The sequence below is a fragment of the Ctenocephalides felis genome, unplaced genomic scaffold (assembly GCF_003426905.1).
Source record: "Ctenocephalides felis isolate EL2017-DRISC unplaced genomic scaffold, ASM342690v1 CF-g0.4_SCAFFOLD_03571, whole genome shotgun sequence".
NCBI classification, from domain to species: domain Eukaryota; kingdom Metazoa; phylum Arthropoda; class Insecta; order Siphonaptera; family Pulicidae; genus Ctenocephalides; species Ctenocephalides felis.
Genome location: NW_020539725.1, coordinates 3220624 through 3241586, shown reverse-complemented (window position 1 = coordinate 3241586; position 20963 = coordinate 3220624). Strand labels below are relative to the sequence as shown.

Here is a 20963-nt window from a genome sequence, read left to right as displayed (position 1 = left end):
GAAATATTACGGCCTTACGACAAGTAGTTTAATTTTAAAAATGCATCAAAGTTTGAGAAAATGAGTAGTTATTTTGACGTTTGTTAAAATTAAAATTAGACGATTTACTTGATATAACGATAGAGTACTTGGATTTAATGAACATACTGAACCATAAAAGTCTTACGGAATCTAATTCGAGGAATCTAATTCGATTATGAAAATTATTGATTTTTGAAAATTTGCTTTTAGAAAATACTCCGAGTTTACATGTCCGTCCGTTTTCAATAATGTGTAATAAATTCACTCGGAATACTTTGATCACTCATAAATTAATTCATTTTTTATTGATTAAGTCGATTATGTACATATATCGTAAAGTTCATGTAACTTGCCTCAAGGCAAAATACCAATACAAACTAGTTTTACTTGATAACATTAATGCGATGGTTGCAAAAGCTATTTGATGAAACTCGTCTGGATCTCGCATAGATTTGTTATGTTCAGCGATCGCCGAGTCATTTCTTTACAATGAGCATATAAGTGCAAAATATTGTACGAAATACAATATAAAACAACACACATTTTTCAGTATTTTTATTTCATATTTATTAACTTCCCGAAGGAGAAGTTTATGTTTTCATAAAAAAATCCGATTCGCTAATTTTATGTTTTCTCGACGTTTCGAGCCATTCTGAATCGAATGAGACCAAATTTGGAAAAAGTATGTGTGTATGTATGTGTGTGTGTGTTTGTGTGTGAACAGATTTTTTGCCGTAAATCGACGTTTTCTCCAAAACGGCTGGACCGATTTCAAAAATTTAAAAGCCATTTGATGTATCTCGATGAGGACTATCTTTGTGCGCCGATCGGCCGGGCCGTTTCTTTGAAAATTGCAGAAAAGTGAAAAAAATTTTGTCCACGTTTTAGCCCGCAATTCTGAATCGATTCTGAAAATTCAAAAACCATTCGATAGATATTGGTTGGGAATCGTGCTGATTAGTTTTTGGTAAAGATCGGCCGGGCCGTTTTCTTGTAATAACGTTTTTTTAAAAAAAAATTCGACGATTTTTATGATTTTTTTTTGGCGGTAGATACCATAGTTTTCTAGGTCATTCTAAAATATTACGGCCCTACGACAACTCGTTTAGCTTTAAAATTCGTCAAAGTTTGCAAAAATTGGTAGTTTTTTTGACATTTGTCAAAATTAGACTTTTGATCGACGTTTTCTTAAAAGCGCCTGAACCGATTTCAAAAATTTAAAAGCCATTTGATGTATTTCGGTGAGGACTATCGTTTGTCAGTTTTGTGCGACGATCTGCCAAGCCGTTTCTTTGTAATTTGAAAAAAAGTGTTAAACTTTTTGTCCACATTTAAGCTCATCCTATCGAACCGATTTTAAAAAATCAAAAACTGTTCGAAAGATATTAGTTGGGAATGATACTGATTAGTTTTAGGTGAACATCTACCGAGCCGTTTTCTTGTAATTAACTGCTGAAAAAAAATTTAAGACGATTTTTATGGAATTTTTTTTAGCGATATATACCATGGTCTTATAGAACTTACTGAAATATTACGGCCTTACGACAAATAGTTTGATTTTAAAAATTCATCAAAGTTTGAGAAAATGAGTAGTTCTTTTGACATTTGTTAAAATTAAAATTAGACTATTTACTTGGTATAATGATAGATTACTTGGTCTTGAACATACTAAATCATTAAAATCCCACGAAAAATGGTTCAATTATAAAAATGATTGATTTTTGAAAATTTGCTTTTAGAAAATACTCCGAGTCGAAGTGTTCGTTCGTTTTCAATTATGCGTAATAAATCCACTCGGAATACTTTTAATGACTCATAAATTAATTTATTTTTTATTGATTAAGTCGATTATTTAAATATATCGGGAAGTTCATGTGACTTGCCTCAAGGCTAAATACCAAACCAACTAGTTACTATTTATATCAATCTGTGATTTTGCAGATGTTACTTCAAATACCAATATTTCTCTAACTGGACAAGTTGGAACCGCTCTGTATGTTGCCCCAGAATTGCTACAATCTGGACAGAAGGTGCAATATAATGAAAAGGTATTTTCTGTCTTTTTTTCTCAATATAAATTTTTAATAATTTTACAATGATTGCCATTTCATGTTTCTATTTGATAATTTCAAGATTATGATCTAATGCATTGAAAAACTTAACTTCAAATCAAAATAAATCGAAAATATTTTTTTAATGTCTATATATTCAGTATTAAATATTTAAACCTCTATTACAATGTTCAAATTGTGCTCAAATTAACAAATATATCATTACAGCTGAATAACTCAGTTCAATTTGCTGTCACATACTAACCTAAATACGTATTTCACTGAATTCTTAGATTTCAATTCATTGATGGCGGTTGTATAATGTTGACTAGTAATTTATATTACTAAAAGTGGTTGTTCAAGACTCAATATTTTGATGGCGTATGCCTTGGCCGAGTTTCCAAATATGTGATTTTGATGCTATTTGAGCAGATTCACGAGACGGCATTCGGAAAATTTGTGAAAAAATAGATTTGAAGTAAGGAGAGAAATGGAGACCAAATTTTGAGAAATAGAGAATATGGAAAAGGTCGTAGAAGAAATTTTACCAATAGATCTAGGAAAAGCTTACAATCAGATTCCTATAGAAGAGAAGGATATCGCCATGCTGATCATGTCATTATTAAAATTATTTCATTATTACCAACATACGTGGAACGTTTTGCTTCTTCATCTGGAGCAATCATAATAGAAGACGAAAAAGCAGTGGTAGGAGCATTTTTCTCAAATTGGATTTTGAGTCAGAAATAAGAATTCAAACTGCTCAACCGGATTTTCGTCAAACAATTTTATACACAGCTGAAGGTTGCAATAATATGCTATAGTACTGATTGTTGAACTTACGTTTCGCCGATGTTGAGGTATAGTACGATGCGACAGATGTTGAGGTGTAGTATGGTGAGACAGTCACCTGGAACAATGCGAGGCCTTTGTTTTAAATAATCTTCGAAACTAGATGGAGATATTTGGATCTGTGACCGTTGCGAGCCATGTGAAGAAATCAATTTTTATCTTCTAGGAAATGTCAAACACGAAATGTGTCTGCCTTCGAAACGACGGCCCCAAAAGACTGTTGCATAATTCCTACAAGGGCCCGTTCAAAGTTTTGTCCGACAAAATATTTGTTACATATTACTAAAAGCTTGTGAGCCGATTTTAAATTAGGATTGCGATGTTTTCTTTAGCGTTCTTTATAACTCTAATGAACTATCAATATATCAATATTTGGTAATTAATCTTTAAACACGACACGACAGAAAGTGAACGGTGACGACAAGTGACCGTGCATACGAGTATTTAGAAGTGCAGTCGAGGGAGCAATGATAGACCACATATCGTCGGACCTGCTGAAACAACAGATTAAGGAAACTGACTTTATTGATGAACCAAATATTTCCAACTTTATTATTTATAACTTTCCGTAGAGTCAAAATTTTTGCATATCTTTACGTTTTACAGGTTTTTGAACATTTGGGCACACCTTAGAAAAAATAGACGTGTGATGGGTGTGTGTACGTGTGGGCGTTGTGTTTGTATGTGTGGGAACCATCTATATAAGAGGTTTGACAACTGATGGCGTCACCAGTTATGACTCAACTTGAATGGTGTCCCCCCTTATGGGATCCGCCTACGTTACACCAGATGCCACTATCAATATACCCAGACATCCCCACTCCTTACCGCTGAGGGTATTTAACGCACACGCAATACAGGCTAAGTCGATTTCGCCTCAAACATTCAAGGAGTCAACAATTACTGACCTGGCACCACAAACACTACCCAGTCAGAAGAAGAAAATAATAAATTATAATTTCGATGTAAATATATCTAACATATTAAGTAATATCGTATTATTAAATTAGTATAATAAATAATATTCGAGTTATTTAAATAGAAATATATGTGGATGATACCCACATAATTGATGACCCCGACGTGATCTTATAATCTGGCCGTCATGAAAAAATCAGTTAAGAATACTGACAAAACGCCTTCGAAGATACGAAGAGTTCCACATCTGAATCTGCCTCAATTCATGTATCCTCAAACGACACAATTAACCGAGTTGCAGTAAAAATACCACCGTTCTGGAACAATAGCCCGGATCTATGGTTTGCGCAAGTAGAAGCACAGTTCGAAATTGCATCGATATCCAACGAAAACACAAAAAAAATTATGTAGTCGCCCCTGAAAAAGAAGCACGCGCGCGAAGTGGAGGACGTGATTCGTGAGCCACCAGAAAAAAATCCGAATTTTCTTTTTTTTTAATATCGAAAATAATTCGGATTTTAATTTTAACTCTGGCTTAAGTTCTAAAGCTCATTAATATGCTCAACTGCTATCCAGTTTATATAATTCTTAGTAGACAATGCCCTTCATTTTAAATTTGATTTAAACGTATATAAGTTACAGTATTTATAATAATCTTTTTTTTAATTTATTTTCATCTCAACTACAACTGCCTGAGAAGGCATTCAGTAATTGTTGTGATTAGTTATTAAATAAGTTTTCAAAATACTACCCATTGGCAGTATTTCAAGTTGGTATAATACATGTAAATGTGTGACAATAATTGCAAGCAGATAATAAATATAAGTATGTGAGAAAAATTACAAGCACTAAATAAATATATAACTATACTAAGTCTAATGAAACTAATCTTCTTAGTCTCTTGACAGTGTTCGCAGAAAGTAGGTCCTTTGCTAGTTCATTTGGATGCTTCTCCAATCTTGACTTATATTTCGCAGAAAATGTACTAATTTCTTCCGCTATTGTTTGTATGTTGCAGTCCTGTTGAATAAGCCAATTAGGTACATACCTGGAAGACCATACTCTGTAAGATGTTTATATTAGATCGACTGGCACTACCCCAGAGAGAAAGGCCGTAAGTCCAGATTGGTTTTAGGACGACTTTGTATACAAGAAGCTTGTTGTGGATAGTTTAGACTTCGGACCCAACAGCCAGTAAAGTTTTTTGAAATTCTCTTCAAGCTGGAAACGTTTTTTCATTATATGATTTTTCCACGTAAGCCTTCTGTCCAAATGAAACCCCAGGTATTTTACATGTTCAAGCTGAGGTAGTTGAACCTTATTGATTGAGACGGGCGGACATGTTTCCATTCTTAACGCGAAGGTGATGTGTGATGATTTCCGATTGTTAATTTCAAGTCGCCAAAATTTGTGCCACATTTGTACTAAAATTAAATGCTGTTGCAGGGCATTAGACGCAGCTGTAGGGCATTCGTGTTTCGATAGAATGCAGATATCATCTGCAAAAATGGCGATGTTGGTGTCAGCTGTGGTAGGCATGTCTGAGGTAAATAATAAAAATAATGTGGGACCCAAAACGCCCAAAAGTAGTTGGTATAAATTAGCTGGAAGGTTTGTTTTTATCTTGTAGAGAAGACCGGTGTGCCACACCTTATCAAAAGCCCGTGAGACATCTAGAAATGCGGCTGAGCAATTTTTTTTCTTGTAAAGATGAGTTGATTTCCTGGACTACTCTGTGAGTTTGTTCGATTGTTGAGAGGAGTTTCCAAAAGCCAAATTGATTGATTGATTGATTGAATTGTGTTCTTGTTACTCAAAATTGCATGGATCTTCTTAAGCAGTAATTTTTCAAAAATTCTAGACAAGATGAGCAGTAAGCTAATTGGCCTGTAGGATTCCATCAGAGTGGGATCTTTGCCAGGTTTTGGTATTAGAATTATTTTTGCAATTTTCCAGGAACACGGAAATACTTTTAGTCTGATAATGGAGTTGAACAGAATGGTTAGACATCTCAAGGCTTTTTGTGGGAGTTGCTTCAGCATATGTATCGTGATTTGATCATGCCCAGGGACTTTGCCTGATTTTGACTTTGTTATTTCAAGTTCTACTACAGAAAGAGGAAAGCGGGTGTCTAAATGGTCGCCGTATGTTGAAGAATATTTTAGATTATTGTGAATAAACTCTTCTTTCTGGGTGCTGCATTGCTGTGGCAGAGGGTGAAAAATTTGTTCGAAAAAGTTGGCAAACAAGTTGACTTTATCCTGTCCTGGCCCATGTGTTGTTTACTTCTTTAATAGCTGGAACAGGAATAATTGGTGCGATTGCGAATTATTGTCACTTGGAAGCATTTCGATATGTTCTGACGTTTGCGAGAAAGTTCGCGGTTGATTTATTTGTGGTAGAATATGCGTTTCGACAAATTCTGCGTTAGTTGTAGAATCATCTTGTAGAATTTGTTGTGATTCAGTGATAAAATTTTCTGAAATATTATTCATGATTTAAGGCTTCGAAAAATTAACTTGTTGAATGACACTTATTTGACACGATGAAAATAATAATTATAAATGTCACTGTGTTTATAAACAACGCCATGTTCCCCGCAATGGGGACACGTGATTGTCGGTATAAACTACGCAATGCGGGCACTGTCGCAGGTACTGATACAGGTAAAAACACTATTGCTTACACTTTTACTTGTTATGTAAATGAATGGTATCGGCTGAGCGATGTGAATCGTTCGAAGTCTGAACGAAGACTGATTTATAATAATCTATTTGAAAACATTTAATTTTCTTCAAATATTTTATTATGCTACCGGAAGTTCGAGCATTTTGCCTTAAGGCACGATGCCATACACCACTAATCGTTTTGTGTATTCGATGTTGAAGCTAGTAAGCTAAACATCTATTCGATCTTACTATATCATTCTTAAACCCTTTCGGGACGGTATTCGAAAAATTGTTTAAAAAGCCGGTTTGTATAATAATTTTAATGTTGAAGTAAAAATCATAAAAAAGAGTGCGCGTAAGGATCACACGCAATTGAAGTAAAACTTATTTGCTACTGTACAAATTTAGAAGTTCACTAAAAATAAATACATCATATAACAATTTTGAATAATGTTTATTAGTAATTTGGTAACACTCGTGATGCACACATTAATGCCTTTCGACAAGTTTGACATACAACCTGATTATTTGAATCCATATTCAAAAAAAACATTATTAAGAATTTGTTTTTGAGCTTCATTTAAAATTTAAACACAAAACATACATAGCCATGGCTATCATTTGTAAATTGAGTCTTTATATAGAAGTTCAAATACTTCATTTGACTCTTGCAAAAGAACAGTTCTTATTACATTATTAGTCACATTATATGCAGAATCATTAATTTGCAATTGGCGTGATGTAGTTGCTGTATCAGAAAAAGTAACAACAGTACTTTCATCTAAAAAGATAACAGAATAATATATTTAAATGTGAATAGTTGTAGCATTTTTCAGGAGTCAAATAGCTTGAAAAGATTCTTACTTATGTCATTGGTGTTGACATTAACATCTAAATTGATACCTCTGGCTCAAGATTTTCTAATAAATTGGCAGTAACCGATTTTTTCCTGCAGTTGTTTTCTTTGACGATGTAATCTTGATCTTACAGAGTTTGTAAGAGGCTTTGAACCTGCATCAATATTTATAATTACTATTATAATAAATTAAAATTAGTCCTCATAGCCATTATAAAAGAGAAACATGTAAACTTACTTTAAATTTCCAATAAAGAATTTTTTTTTGACAAGTCTACTTATCATGTAATTGTGTTTGTAGAATTTCATGTAATTGAAATTAACATACGCCTGTTTGTTTTGACTATTTTGCTGGCGATACAGTTTCATTCTTTGAGCAACTGTAGTATCTGTGTTGCCAATAAAAATATTTTACATTTTAGTAATAACTTCAAAGGTATATAGTAACCTCGAAAAACTCGAATAATACAAATTACTTCAATAAACTTACATTTCTTACGCAGCGCAGATTTTTCATTTGTTTCATTATTTGCTCTACAATTATTTATGGGGGACGGGATAAAATATTCTTCCGATCCTGACATTTTTTATTAACCCACGATTTATTCTACTATTTAACCTTAAAATGTTTTGATATAACACCGGAAATTTGAACAATATGCTTCACGCTTTCGGTGACGTACGCACGTATAATAATATACGTGCGTACGTACAATATACGTCACGCATACCAAGAAGCCTTGCACAAATACGACCAATCAGAATCGCCCGTATAGAAATTATATCATCGAAAGCGAATGACTCTCACTTGACCTTGCCGCAACAATTTCCGTTGCATTTGTACCGATTTACACCCGTGTCGCGCCTAAAGAAGTTTTACTTCAATAATTTTAAATAATCGGGGGATAGTTGGGAAGGCTGCTTTTTGTTGGTACACATTTCCTTTGCGATATTTACAGCTTATGAATATTTCTCTTGTATTTCGATATTTGTAATATAAATAACAAGTCAAAGAAAAAAATACATATTTACGATTTTTTAACTACTTCTTATTTGAGATCTTACACATTTATACTAGCGTAAGAGACGGCTGGTTCGTATGTGTACCACTAATCAAATTTACTAATAAATACAAAATGTTTAAAACATAGTTATATTTGCCTAATTTATCTCGCTTTTTTGTCCATAGTAATGACTCACAATCACCGAAAATCGCAAGAAGTTTTTATATTTTATTGAAAATAGTCTGATTTTTGCAACGTGGTCTGGGCGGGTGAGAAACAAAACGCGATTGGTTCTAAACTAAATGCTGTTTTACGGGTCATATGTATTTTATATCACAGTTAAACACTTACATTTCGTCGTGGCATAAATTGCATTGCTTTTATAAATAAATTCAACTGTCCAGAAATGTTCAAACTTTGTGGTACACATATGTACCGCGCGTACCGAAAGTGTTAAATTACCTTCGCTTGACTCACGCGACTTTATTTGTCCTGACGTCTTGCCACGAAGCCTATGAAGTCTCGTTTTCAAGTTCTATTACGCTAACGACAGTATTTATTCTTCGTTCATAAACTATTGGTTTATTAACCCTTACTGTAACTTGATTTCATTGTGTATGTTATGCAATTTGTTTGATAAAAATTGATGGTCATTGAAGGACATACAGTTATAATATTAATTTATTTTTGATCATTTTATCAAGACTTGTGACGTTCAAAACAATTTCGAAAGTGCATAGCTGGTTGATTTTGACATGTTTTACAATAAAATGTTGTTCGCCCTTCTTCTTTCTCTCGCATTTAGAATATGCCACTGATTAGTCAGTATGTTTGTTCATTTTTTTGTTGCCACAATGGTTTGTTTTTTCTATTATATTGTCTATTAATTCATTTGTAAAATATGAAGGAAAATAATCTATTGGATGTCTTATATTGCTTGGTATTTGTAGTCGGGGTGTTTGTTGGTGTATGTCAAACACGATTATTGAAGGATAATCGGCGCATTCGCTAATGTCTTTCCACTTTTCATGTAATTTGTCAAACTTCTACTTTTTTTTATTAATAATATCATAATCACATTCTTCACTATCTTTGGTGCGAATAGTAATTTCGTAAAATTTGTCTGTACGAATGCCCATTTAAAACTCATTTTCACTACTGCTTAATTCACAAAATTTACCAGTCGTTTTTAAAAGTGCTCGGTCGTTTTTAATATTTGAAAAAAACCTACATATCAGAGAAAAAGTTTAAAAATACAAAAAAAAAATTAAAATTATTTTCAAAATACAACGCTGTTTATCACTGCTATATATAATTTTTTGTAATTTATAAAATAGCCTGTGTGTTTGTCCACTCAGGTGAACAGCCGTCCCCATAGAGTTAATTCGCTCTTGTAACTGTTGTTGTTGTATATACGCACTATGTTCGTGGGTATTTACCTTATTAACACTTTGGGGACGGCTGTCCACCTGAGTGGACAAACATACTCTGTGAGTCTGCATCGAAAAATTGAATAAATTACGTATAGCAGTGATAAACAGTGTTGTATTTTGAAAATAATTTTAAGTTATTTTAGTCGTATTTTTAGCCTTTTTCTTTGCTATATAGTCTTTTTTTAATATTTATAACGACCGAGCGCTTTTAAATATGGCAAAACGACTGGTAAATTTTGTGAATTAATCAGTAAGACAAATTTTACGAAATTACTATTCGCACCGAAGATATTATTCAACCAACAAAAAGAAGAAGAAGTTCGACAAATTAAATGAAGAGCGGGAAGACATTAGCGAATGTGTCGATTCTCCTTCAATAATTGAGGTTGACATACATCAACAAACACCTTGACTACAAATACCAAGCAATATAAAACATCCAATAGATTATTTTACTTTATATTTTACAAATGAATTATTAGACAATATAATAGAAAAAAAAGAAACCATTATGACAGCACAAAAATGAACAAATATACTGACTAATCAGTTGCATATTCTAAATGCGAGAGAAAGAAAAAAGGATTGTATTGTCTGTTCTGACAGAAAAGCACCAGGAGAAAGGCGTCGAACAACATTTTATTGTAAAACATTTAAAAAAAAATGATGGTGAGAAAGATGAAGAAATTTTTTGTTTGTTTTATATTTGAAAAGGAAAAATTTGATTTTATTGCACAACAGTAAAGAATTTATTTCGATTACAAAAATGATGTGTTTTTGAGTTGAACTTCTCTAAGTAAATAAAAGTGAATCCGCAAATTATCCGTTTCATTGAAGTGCTCTATGGTAAACTACATTTTTTGTTTTTTGGTCTGGCGTTAACACAACCAAAGCGGATGGTTTTCCAACTCGTGAAACAGGCAACGTATAACTGCCCATGTGAAAAACAATGATTTTCTAAATAATCTATTTGAAATTTATCCCGAAAACACTAAGCGATTGGCCTTGCGACTTGTTATTGCGAACGCAAGGAAATTACAATCGTTTGAAATCAAGCGGAAAACCAGTCGGAATCATTGGTATGTCACCAAATCGCCAGCAATTTTTGATTGAATGGTGAAATTTAGTGTGTGTACATCATTATTCTTTGCGGCAGGAATTGTTCGTTGACTTAACCAAGCATATTTCTGATAATTCTCACTAATGTCATCACTCGAATTTTTAATTACGGCTCGTGAAGTTCCAGCAGCAATTTGCATTAAGGCACGATGCCATGCACCACTAATTAGCTATAAATCTTGCGGAGCTCGAGACCTTTCTTTTTTTATTTGAAATGATTTAAAACAATTGTAGATTATTTTCATTACTCGAATTTTTAATTACGGTGCGTGAAGTTAAACGAAATACCAAATTTCAAATCCGTAGCTCATCATTTGGCCGAGATATCAGTGAAAACATGTGAAAGTGGCCCCTTTTTTCAAACTCACTTTTTGTCGGAAATATGAGAGATATCGAAAAAATGTTAACGTCATTCGATTTATACTGAACTGGTCTATGTTGCTGATAACAGATAATGCGAAAAAATTATTTGTTAGTACGTGAAAAGATGAAAATGATTTTTTATTTTCCATTTTCTAACATCATGCGAAAGGCCTGTACATTTTTTTTCTGTTATTCAAAAACTCATTTAAATGTAGGTGGAAATTCGTGGTGAAAAGTTGAAAAAACTGAAGCTAGTACACGCGCTGCCGGTACAAGAACACCCATGTAAAGTCGCTTTGCAAGAGCGACGAGCAAGCATAAGGCTCGTCGTTATCGCGCGTCTCGACAAATTCTTTTTCGTTTTTCGTTTATACCTTTCGAATTTAATCAAAATCATTTAAATACCAGGGTGGGGCCGATTCTGTATGGAAACACGCCCATGCCTTTTAGCTGGGACGGATTTATACAATTCGAAGGTACTTTATTTGTATTTTTTTCCAATATGACGAACGATAGCTGTTTTGAAAAACTAGAAGAGGCGTTTGAAATCGATACACGTGCAATTGAATCGTCATTTATATTGATGCCATTAACTCCAGTCAGCTGTACGGAACTTGGAACAGTGTTTATACCTAGAGAATTCACCAACCTTTGGGTAATAATATTTATACCAGAACCCGTATCTAGAATGCACAGTACACGAATTTTTTCCCCTGAAATATGTTCGACGTATAAGCAAATAGTCGGTAAAAAAGCGCTCGTGTTATTCAAATTAGCATTCAAAACTTGTGATGCAGATAGTACCGCAGGTCCGGGAGATCGCGGGTTATTTGCTTTAGTTTGCAGACTCTGTTCTAAATGTAATAAAGAGTTATGAGGTTTATGACACATTTTACATTTATATTTTGATTTACATGATCGGATTGTATGTCCGCCACCTAAATATTTTAAACACATTTTATTTTCGTGAATAAAAACTAACCTTTCTAAAACTGTTTTTTTAATAAATTTGTTACGTTTAAAAAGATGATGTGCATTCGTACAGAGCTGGCAAACTATCGCTTGAGTAATCGACACCGAAACCAAAGCCTTTGGTTTGAAATGAGTTTTGTCTGGTTGTATGTCTAACTTACGAGAAAGCTCCAACGCCAAATAACTATTTTGCAAAAACTTAAAAAGTTCCCCTATAGTCGGCAATTCCTTTTGTGATCGAAAGGTATTAAATTTTATTTTGGTATCAGTATCCAATTTATTTAATAATAAAAAGGCCATTAAAAGATCCCAATTTTCAACTTGTATGCCCAACGCGTTGAGAGAATTTATATTTTGCTGCGCAATATTCAAAAAGGATTTTAAAATTTTGTATGTACCTTTCGAACACGTTGGAATATCCATAATTTTTTGTAAATGTGAATAGGCAATTATTGCAAGAATTTTGCAGATAACAAAGCCAATACCTCAGAATAGTTATTGTCAGTAAGGGCTATATTATTAATTATAGCAGCAGCTTTTTCCGACACATGTCATTTCAAATAGTACAGTTTTTCGACATCTGATAAATTAATATAGTTCTGGATTGTGGGTGTAAATAAGTCTCTAAAACTAATCCACTTGTTATATTTACCATCAAAAGTTGGAATTTGAATGTTCGGTAATTTTATGGCTGGATTAATACAATTATTTTGTGTACTTTTTGAATTGTCTATGTGATGCGTGAATTTAATGGTTGGTTTTAGATAAAGATTATTATCTATTAAAACGTCTTCATTCTGCTCGTCAAACGAGTCATGGATGGCTGCCCCACCCCTTTCGTATTCCGCGGATCTATTATCAAACATACTTTTAATACTCTTTATCATTTCTGAAGAATGTTGCTCACAATTATCATTATTTAACATTTCAAGATATGATTTTAATCTTTGTGGCTTCTAATTCGTTGTTTTTAGAACTAAAGGTAACTTAATTTACTGTTCTGATAGGGAAGCGCAAACCGTTACAAAATTTTACGTATAATGGGCGTTATGCAATACCAGCGGTTATATCAGAATTTAAATCTATTTTTAACTGATTATTTAACAATTTTAATTTAATATTATTAGATTTGGAGTTTAGCACATGAATAACATAAGTTGTGGTATAAATAAATTAACAAATATATAAACCAATAATTAGTGATGTTTATAATAGCTAATATAATATTTCATAAGATTTAATTACCTAAAGATTAACGAATTTAGCCCATAATCTTAGAGCAAGATCCAGCTTGTCCAGCTTGTCCAGATGTCCAGCTTATAAAATGAAATAAAATTATGGCCTGTCTGTTGTAGTGTTGATTTGACGGAAAATGTGGCGGTATCAGTGGACTCAAAAAAATCGTACTGGAGAAATCACTGTTATTGAGATGGTGCTTCACGTTCCTGGTGAATGCCTCAAAATAGCAGGCTGGTCGCATCCGTCGTCGCTATCGTATCAGTATTAGATTACGGCGGTGCTTTGAATCAGTGTTGAAATTCGTCGAAGATGGCCAAATGGAGCGATTTACACTGCGGCGACTGGTTCATGCTTTGATAATGGACTGTAATTTTTATAATCGGCGAAATGTGAAATCTCCACGATGATTGTACTTGAAATTAAACACTGTTTTATATTTACGTTGAGTATATTTAACTATTATCTTACAAACATGTCCTTCTTCTTAGCGCGTTAAAACTAGACTGAATATTTATCTGAATTTCAGGCCTGACGCAATACATTTTATAGTCTTATTTTATAACCTAATTATAAGAGCGGGCGAGCATGGGCAGGATCGTTCCCTATTTACGGGATTAACAAAATTCTTCCAGACCGTTATATGTAATAATGTTTTACAATTTTACAGCGACGGTTACACCAGATGTTCTGGCTTAAAAATAATCCACCACACTCAGATTTCTAACAGTTCTGTTCGGGACACCGACCAGTGCACATCAATCAAAACAAATTATTGTATACCTGAGTGAGTGAGTCATACGAACAATGGCGTCGAACGTAGGCGATCGCCCCGGCCGACCGCCTGACATAAATATAAACACTAACTGTTCATCACTTGGAACAACAATTGCATCGGTTATGAACATATTGAACTCAATTGATGATGATAGTGATATGTTAAGTAATTACAACGAAAATCAAAGTGATCAAAGTGAAATAACAGCATCTCCAAATATTAACAACAATATTAACAACTCAATCGAGCAGCCGTGTTGTAGCAGTGCTAATCCAGTGACAAATATAGTGCCGGCAAATATACACAAGTGGCAGACAGTTCCGTGCAGTGCTAAAGAGCGTAAAGTGTGTGGTACAAAAATCAATCCTCTGGAATTGACCAACAAATTTAGTGTATTATCAAACGAAACGCCAAGTAACACCGCTAACGGTAATAATAATACAAACACAACAAACAGTCAGACTGCTGCAACCGTAAAACCGCCCCCAATTTATATATACAATGTCAATGATTTTGCCGATATGATGCAAACAATTAGTGCCGCTTTACAACCGGGTCAATTTATCACGAAAACTCTGCCTAATGATATAGTTAAAATTAACGTCACTGACGCAGACGTTTATAGAAATGCCGTCAGGTTTATGAAAAATAACAACATTATATTCCACACCTATCAAATAAGCAGCGAGCGTGCATTTAGAGAGGTGCTCAAATATATGCATTATACAACTGATATAAATGAAATCAAAACAGCCATCGAGAAATACGGACATACAGTGAGAAGCATTACAAACTTAAAACAGCGCATTACAAAAAAAAACCGTTAAATATATTTTTCGTGGATCTAGAACCAAATAGTAACAATTCGGCGATTTACAAAATTGACAAGCTAATGAACCAAATAGTGTTTTTTGAACCGCCAAGACGAACCAAGGACGTTATCCAGTGCCATAGGTGCCAGCTCTGGGGACATACTAGGACATATTGCAACCGCTCTTATGCATGTTTAAAATGCGGTGATGATCATCCTACTTCTGCGTGTAAAAAACCAAAGGACACTCCAGCCTGCTGCTTCCTTTGCGGCGACGAACATCCCGCCAACTATAAGGGTTGCCCATTTTTTCCGAAACACAACAAAAACTCAACGAATTCGTTCTCCCAGCATCAGAACCATTCGCAGCCAAACATTACTAAAAACCGGGAACGAATTTCCTACATCAATCAAACATCTGATCACTTGAGCTACTCACAGGTCCTAAAAACACAAAATCATGTAAATCAAGAAGTTTCTGCAATCACATCCGTAATCAACGACCTAAAGGACGTAATAAAACAAATGATGCAACAAAATGTAATGTTGTGGTAAGTAAACTAAAATAATGGCTAACTTATTAAAAATTGCTATATGGAATGCCAATGGCATCTGCCAACACAGACGCGAAATTACTCACTTTCTTACCGGGCATAAAACCGACATACTGTTAATAAGTGAATCGCACTTGTCATATGGTGCTACATTCAACATTCCTAACTACAGGACCTACTACACGCCACATCCTTATGGAACCAGTCATGCAGGAAGCGCAGTTTTAATAAAGTCAAATATACGCCATCAAGAACTAAACAAATACGATGCTAATTATTTACAGGCCACCACATTACTAGTGAACGTAGTACCATTCGACATTATGGTTTCTTCAGTTTACTGCCCACCCAGACATACCATCAAATCTGATCAGTTTCAAGCATTCTTCAACACGATGGGTCCCAGATTTCTAGTTGGAGGTGACTTCAATTGTAAGAACACACTCTGGGGTTCAAGATTAACTACGCCTAAAGGTCGTGAACTCGAAAAAGCAATCACCTCTAAGAAACTTGCCGTCGTGTCTCCATGGTCACCCACATATTGGCCCAGTGACCCCCACAAACACCCAGGCCTGCTTGATTTTGCCATCACAAAAGGATTAAATCTGTCTAACATATCGATAATTTCAACCTACGACTTGTCATCGGATCACCCGCCTTTGATAATAACTCTGAGCTGCACCTGCGCAGTAAGTTTTCCTGAAACTTTTCTACACAACTCGAGGACAAATTGGGAACGTTACAGAAATAATATTTCTGAAAGATTGGACTTGAAGATTTGCTTGAAATCACCGAACGACATTGATGATTCTCTAAATCATCTAATACATGTACTACAAAACGCTGCAAAACTCTCAACACCACCATCAAAGCCGAAGGACGATCAACCATTAAGTACTGAAATTGAAAGATTAATTGCCGAAAAACGCAAAGCTCGACGTCTTTGACAAAAATCTCACGATCCAAAGAATAAAACTGTTTTTAACAATCTGAATAACAAGTTGAGAAGAAAATTGCTTGAACACAATAACTCGTGTTTTGACCAATACATCACCAATCTCAATAGAAAAGACAATTCAATCTGGCGTGCCGTAAAAACCAATAACAAACAGCACTCAATCAACAGCCCACTAAAAATCAATACTCCCAATGAACCCACTTGGACTTTCCAGCCAAATCCTTCCATGGGCAATAATACTGTTGTAATAGCCAGAACTCCAACAGATTGTAGCGCAGAATTATGTATTCCAAAATTCACTCCAGCTCAAGTATTTTCTCACACCCGGGCACTGCAAAATAGGAAATCCCCTGGCATCGATCTAATAACACCTAAAATGCTGAAATAGCTGCCAAGAAAAGGACACGTTTTACTAACATACATTATCAACGCCATCTATAGACTGAAGTACTGGCCTACATTGCTTAAGCAATCGGAAATTATATTAATTATAAAACCAGGCAAAAATCCAGAATTACCAGATTCATACAGACCAATAAGTCTTTTGTCCATCATTGCCAAGCTATTTGAAAAAATGATTTTGTCAGATATCACGACTAAATATGAGATATCACGACTACACATCAGTTTGGATTTCGTCCAATGCACTCAACGATCCAGCAGTGCCATCGTGTGGTTGACAAAATCTACAAATTGTTTGAGAAAGGAGAATACTGCACCGCAGCTCTTCTCGATGTGAGCCAACCGTCGACAGAGTCTGGCATCATGGTCTCCTAATCAAAATCAACAAAATTATGCCTGATTACTATGAATTCTTCAAATCCTATTTATCGGACAGAACTTTTCGGACAAAAGTAGGCAGGCAGGTATCGACATTTCGCAAAATTGAAGCCGGGGTCCCCCAGGGAAGTGCTCTGGGGCCTATTTTGTATATCATTTATACCCATGATATTCCGACTTGCAACGGCACTCTTACAGGAACTTTTGCTGACGACACTGTTATAATGGCTACCGACTCTAATCCTATTGTAGCCAGCAAGATACTCCAAGAGCATCTAGACTCAATTGAACTTTGGTCCAAAAAATGGAGAGTAAAAATTAATGAAAGCAAGTCGTGCCATATAACCTTCACGCTGAAAAAGGGTAAATGCCCTCCTGACAGCATGAATAACAAGGCTATACCAGAGGTCTCCAACATCAAATATCTCGGTATTCATTTGGACCATGAACTAAACTGGATACAACATATAAACCAAAAAATAAAAGAGATACGAAGCAAAGTCAGGTCACTGTATTGGTTAATAGGACATCACTCCAAGCTGTCGCTGTACAACAAACTTCTTATTTACAAATCTTCCATTAAACCTATATGGACCTATGGAGTAGAGCTCTGGGGATGGGGGGCCAGCAAAACCAGAATCAAGGCCTTACAGAGACAACAATCAAAAATTTTAAGACTTATCACAAGCGCGCCTTGGTATGTATCCAACGAAATCTTGCATAATGACCTCCATATGGAAACAGTACAAGAAGTGATCAGTAAAAGAAGCATATCCCACTTTGCCCGGCTACATAACCACGTAAATTCCATCATACAACCGCTGCTGTTGGACTCTGAACCCAGAAGACTCACGAAGAAACAACCAGCAGATCTTCTTTAAGTGTCTAGTAATCCTCATTGGAGGATTATCTACCATGCCAACTTTTATACTCAAGTGCAACTCTACTTGAGTTAATATTGAACCAAACAATATGTTCTGATTGCTGTTGGATAATGTTAAAAAAAAAAGAATTTTAACACACACTTTATTTGGAAATTACAGACGTTTCTAGGCCATGGTATGCCTTCCATGACCACGGTATGTTTTCAGTGTAATTTCAAAACATTTACTTATATACTACACATTCTTTAATATTTGATTTAAATTGTATTTAATTTTTGAAAATACAAAAAACACCAACTATCACTTGCAGAGCTTGACACAGTACTAAAACATGTGAATAGATACAAAAATATTTTTAACAAATCTTAAGTATCGAAATGACGAAACAGGATGGGTATTATAATAATGCGCAAGGCTTCAGGTGCATTAGTATTTTAAATACTAAACTCAGCAATATGACTACGTTTACGGTCAAGTAATACACATCCTCCAATTCTATATATATATATATATATATATATATATATATATATATTAATTTGGAAATATGAACAAACAACACTCTTCTTGCACTAATTTATTAAATAATAATTTTCACAAACGTTTCGAGACTAGGTTTGTCTCATCATCAGTGTGTTAAAAAAATTTTAAAATATGGAAATCTAAATTAGCATTTTGTGTTTTTCATTACAAGTCGTTCACTGCACACTGCTCTTTTAATACCAACGGTCTTCGGTGTTCGTATTCTCTCCCACTTGAAAACCACTTGAAATTGTAATGTCACGCAATCAGATAGGAAGAAAGGATTAGGGTCCAGTTGAAAAATAGATGTCGTTAGGAGAAAAAATATTCTATGATGAGATGGTTTGTTTATAAGATTTGTTATACATTGTTATAATTGAAAATGTATGTACATCTATATACATATTCATATACACAAACGTATACCCACAGTACAAAACGTCACATATACCAATACCTAAATGCCTATAATATACATAATATGCAAACATACACATAACCATATACACATCACACAGACATACACCTACCTATATATAAAAACACTCACATATCCTCATATACATATCGCCATATTACACATAAACTTACACATATATACATATATATATATATATATATATATACATACACATAAACATACATACATCTGCCCATACACATATATATACATACATATATAAGTACATAAAAAGCTACAAAGTATTAATGAGATTCAGATATGTATCATGTAATATATTGGTATCTGTCCGTAAATTTACTGTGTTACTTGTATGGGCTATTAACATCGATTCTGCAATACTTCTTTTAAATAAATCTTGTTCATAATATAAAATGTGCGGATTATTGAAATCGAAACTATGGCTGTTAGAGATAGCGTGGTCTACAAGTGTACTTTTTTGTTGTATGTTATTATTCTTACTTTGTTTGCTTTGTAATTCGTGCTGTCTTAATCTTTTTTCTAAATTTTGACATGTTTGCCCAATATAAGATGACTCACAGTTCAAACAGTTTATTTTGTACACCACATCTTTTCTTTTTTTAGTAGGTGTATTGTCTTTAATGTTTGTGTATATGTCTTGCAGTTGTAGTAAGGGTGACACGGATATGTTAATATTATGTTTATTAAAAAGCCTTTTAGATAAAAGGTGTAAATCTTTGTCTATATATTGAAAATTCACAAAACATTTATTTTCTGATACAGAGAAGTGATTTGAGCAATGTGTGGTAATTGATTGTTTGTCTAATAAAAATTTAATTCTATTTTTAATTATTGGACTGATTAATTTAATTAAGACAGCACGAATTACAAAGCAAACAAAGTAAGAATAATAACATACAACAAAAAAGTACACTTGTAGACGACGCTATCTCTAACAGCCATAGTTTCGATTTCAATAATCCGCACATTTTATATTATGAACAAGATTTATTTAAAAGAAGTATTGCAGAATCGATGTTAATAGCCCATACAAGTAACACAGTAAATTTACGGACAGATACCAATATATTACATGATACATATCTGAATCTCATTAATACTTTGTAGCTTTTTATGTACTTATATATGTATGTATATATATGTGTATTGGCAGATGTATGTATGTATATGTGTATGTATATATGTATATATATATATATATATATATATGTGTGTGTATGTATGTATATATGTGTAAGTTTATGTGTAATATGGCGATATGTATATGAGGATATGTGAGTGTTTTTATATATAGGTAGGTGTATGTCTGTGTGATGTGTATATGGTTATGTGTATGTTTGCATATTATGTATACCCTAGTAGCAATGAATCTGATCTGAATATGATTTTTATGTAAGCTAAATATGATTTTCAAATATTGAGCCCATATGATTTTGTTAACATTCGGTCATATTTCGCTCAGATTCGTAATGAGGGACGAATGCGGGAATATGATATTTAGCTTATACGATTTGCTTAACATTTTTCCATATTACGCTCATATTCCGAATGAAAGGAGAATATGTGGAAATAATATTTATACCATATTGAAAAATTTATATAAACCATATTCAAATTATTGACCCTATATTCTGAAATATTAAATATTATTCAATTAATATTGAACAAACACCATTAAAAAAAAATTATGTATTCTGAATAAATATATACAATTTTTAAATAGACAATATATTGAATTTC

The 20963-nt window shown here is 33.8% G+C and overlaps 1 protein-coding gene across 1 annotated transcript in view; it reads left to right on the top strand.

Annotated features, from left to right (window-relative positions):
- Positions 1–20963, top strand: part of LOC113384923 (eIF-2-alpha kinase GCN2) — a 635046-nt gene that overhangs the window by 289373 nt on the left and 324710 nt on the right. The window contains exon 17 of the mRNA XM_026622699.1: positions 1963–2069. Within this exon, the coding sequence (XP_026478484.1) occupies positions 1963–2069 (107 nt within the window). The remainder of the gene's footprint in view (positions 1–1962; positions 2070–20963) is intronic.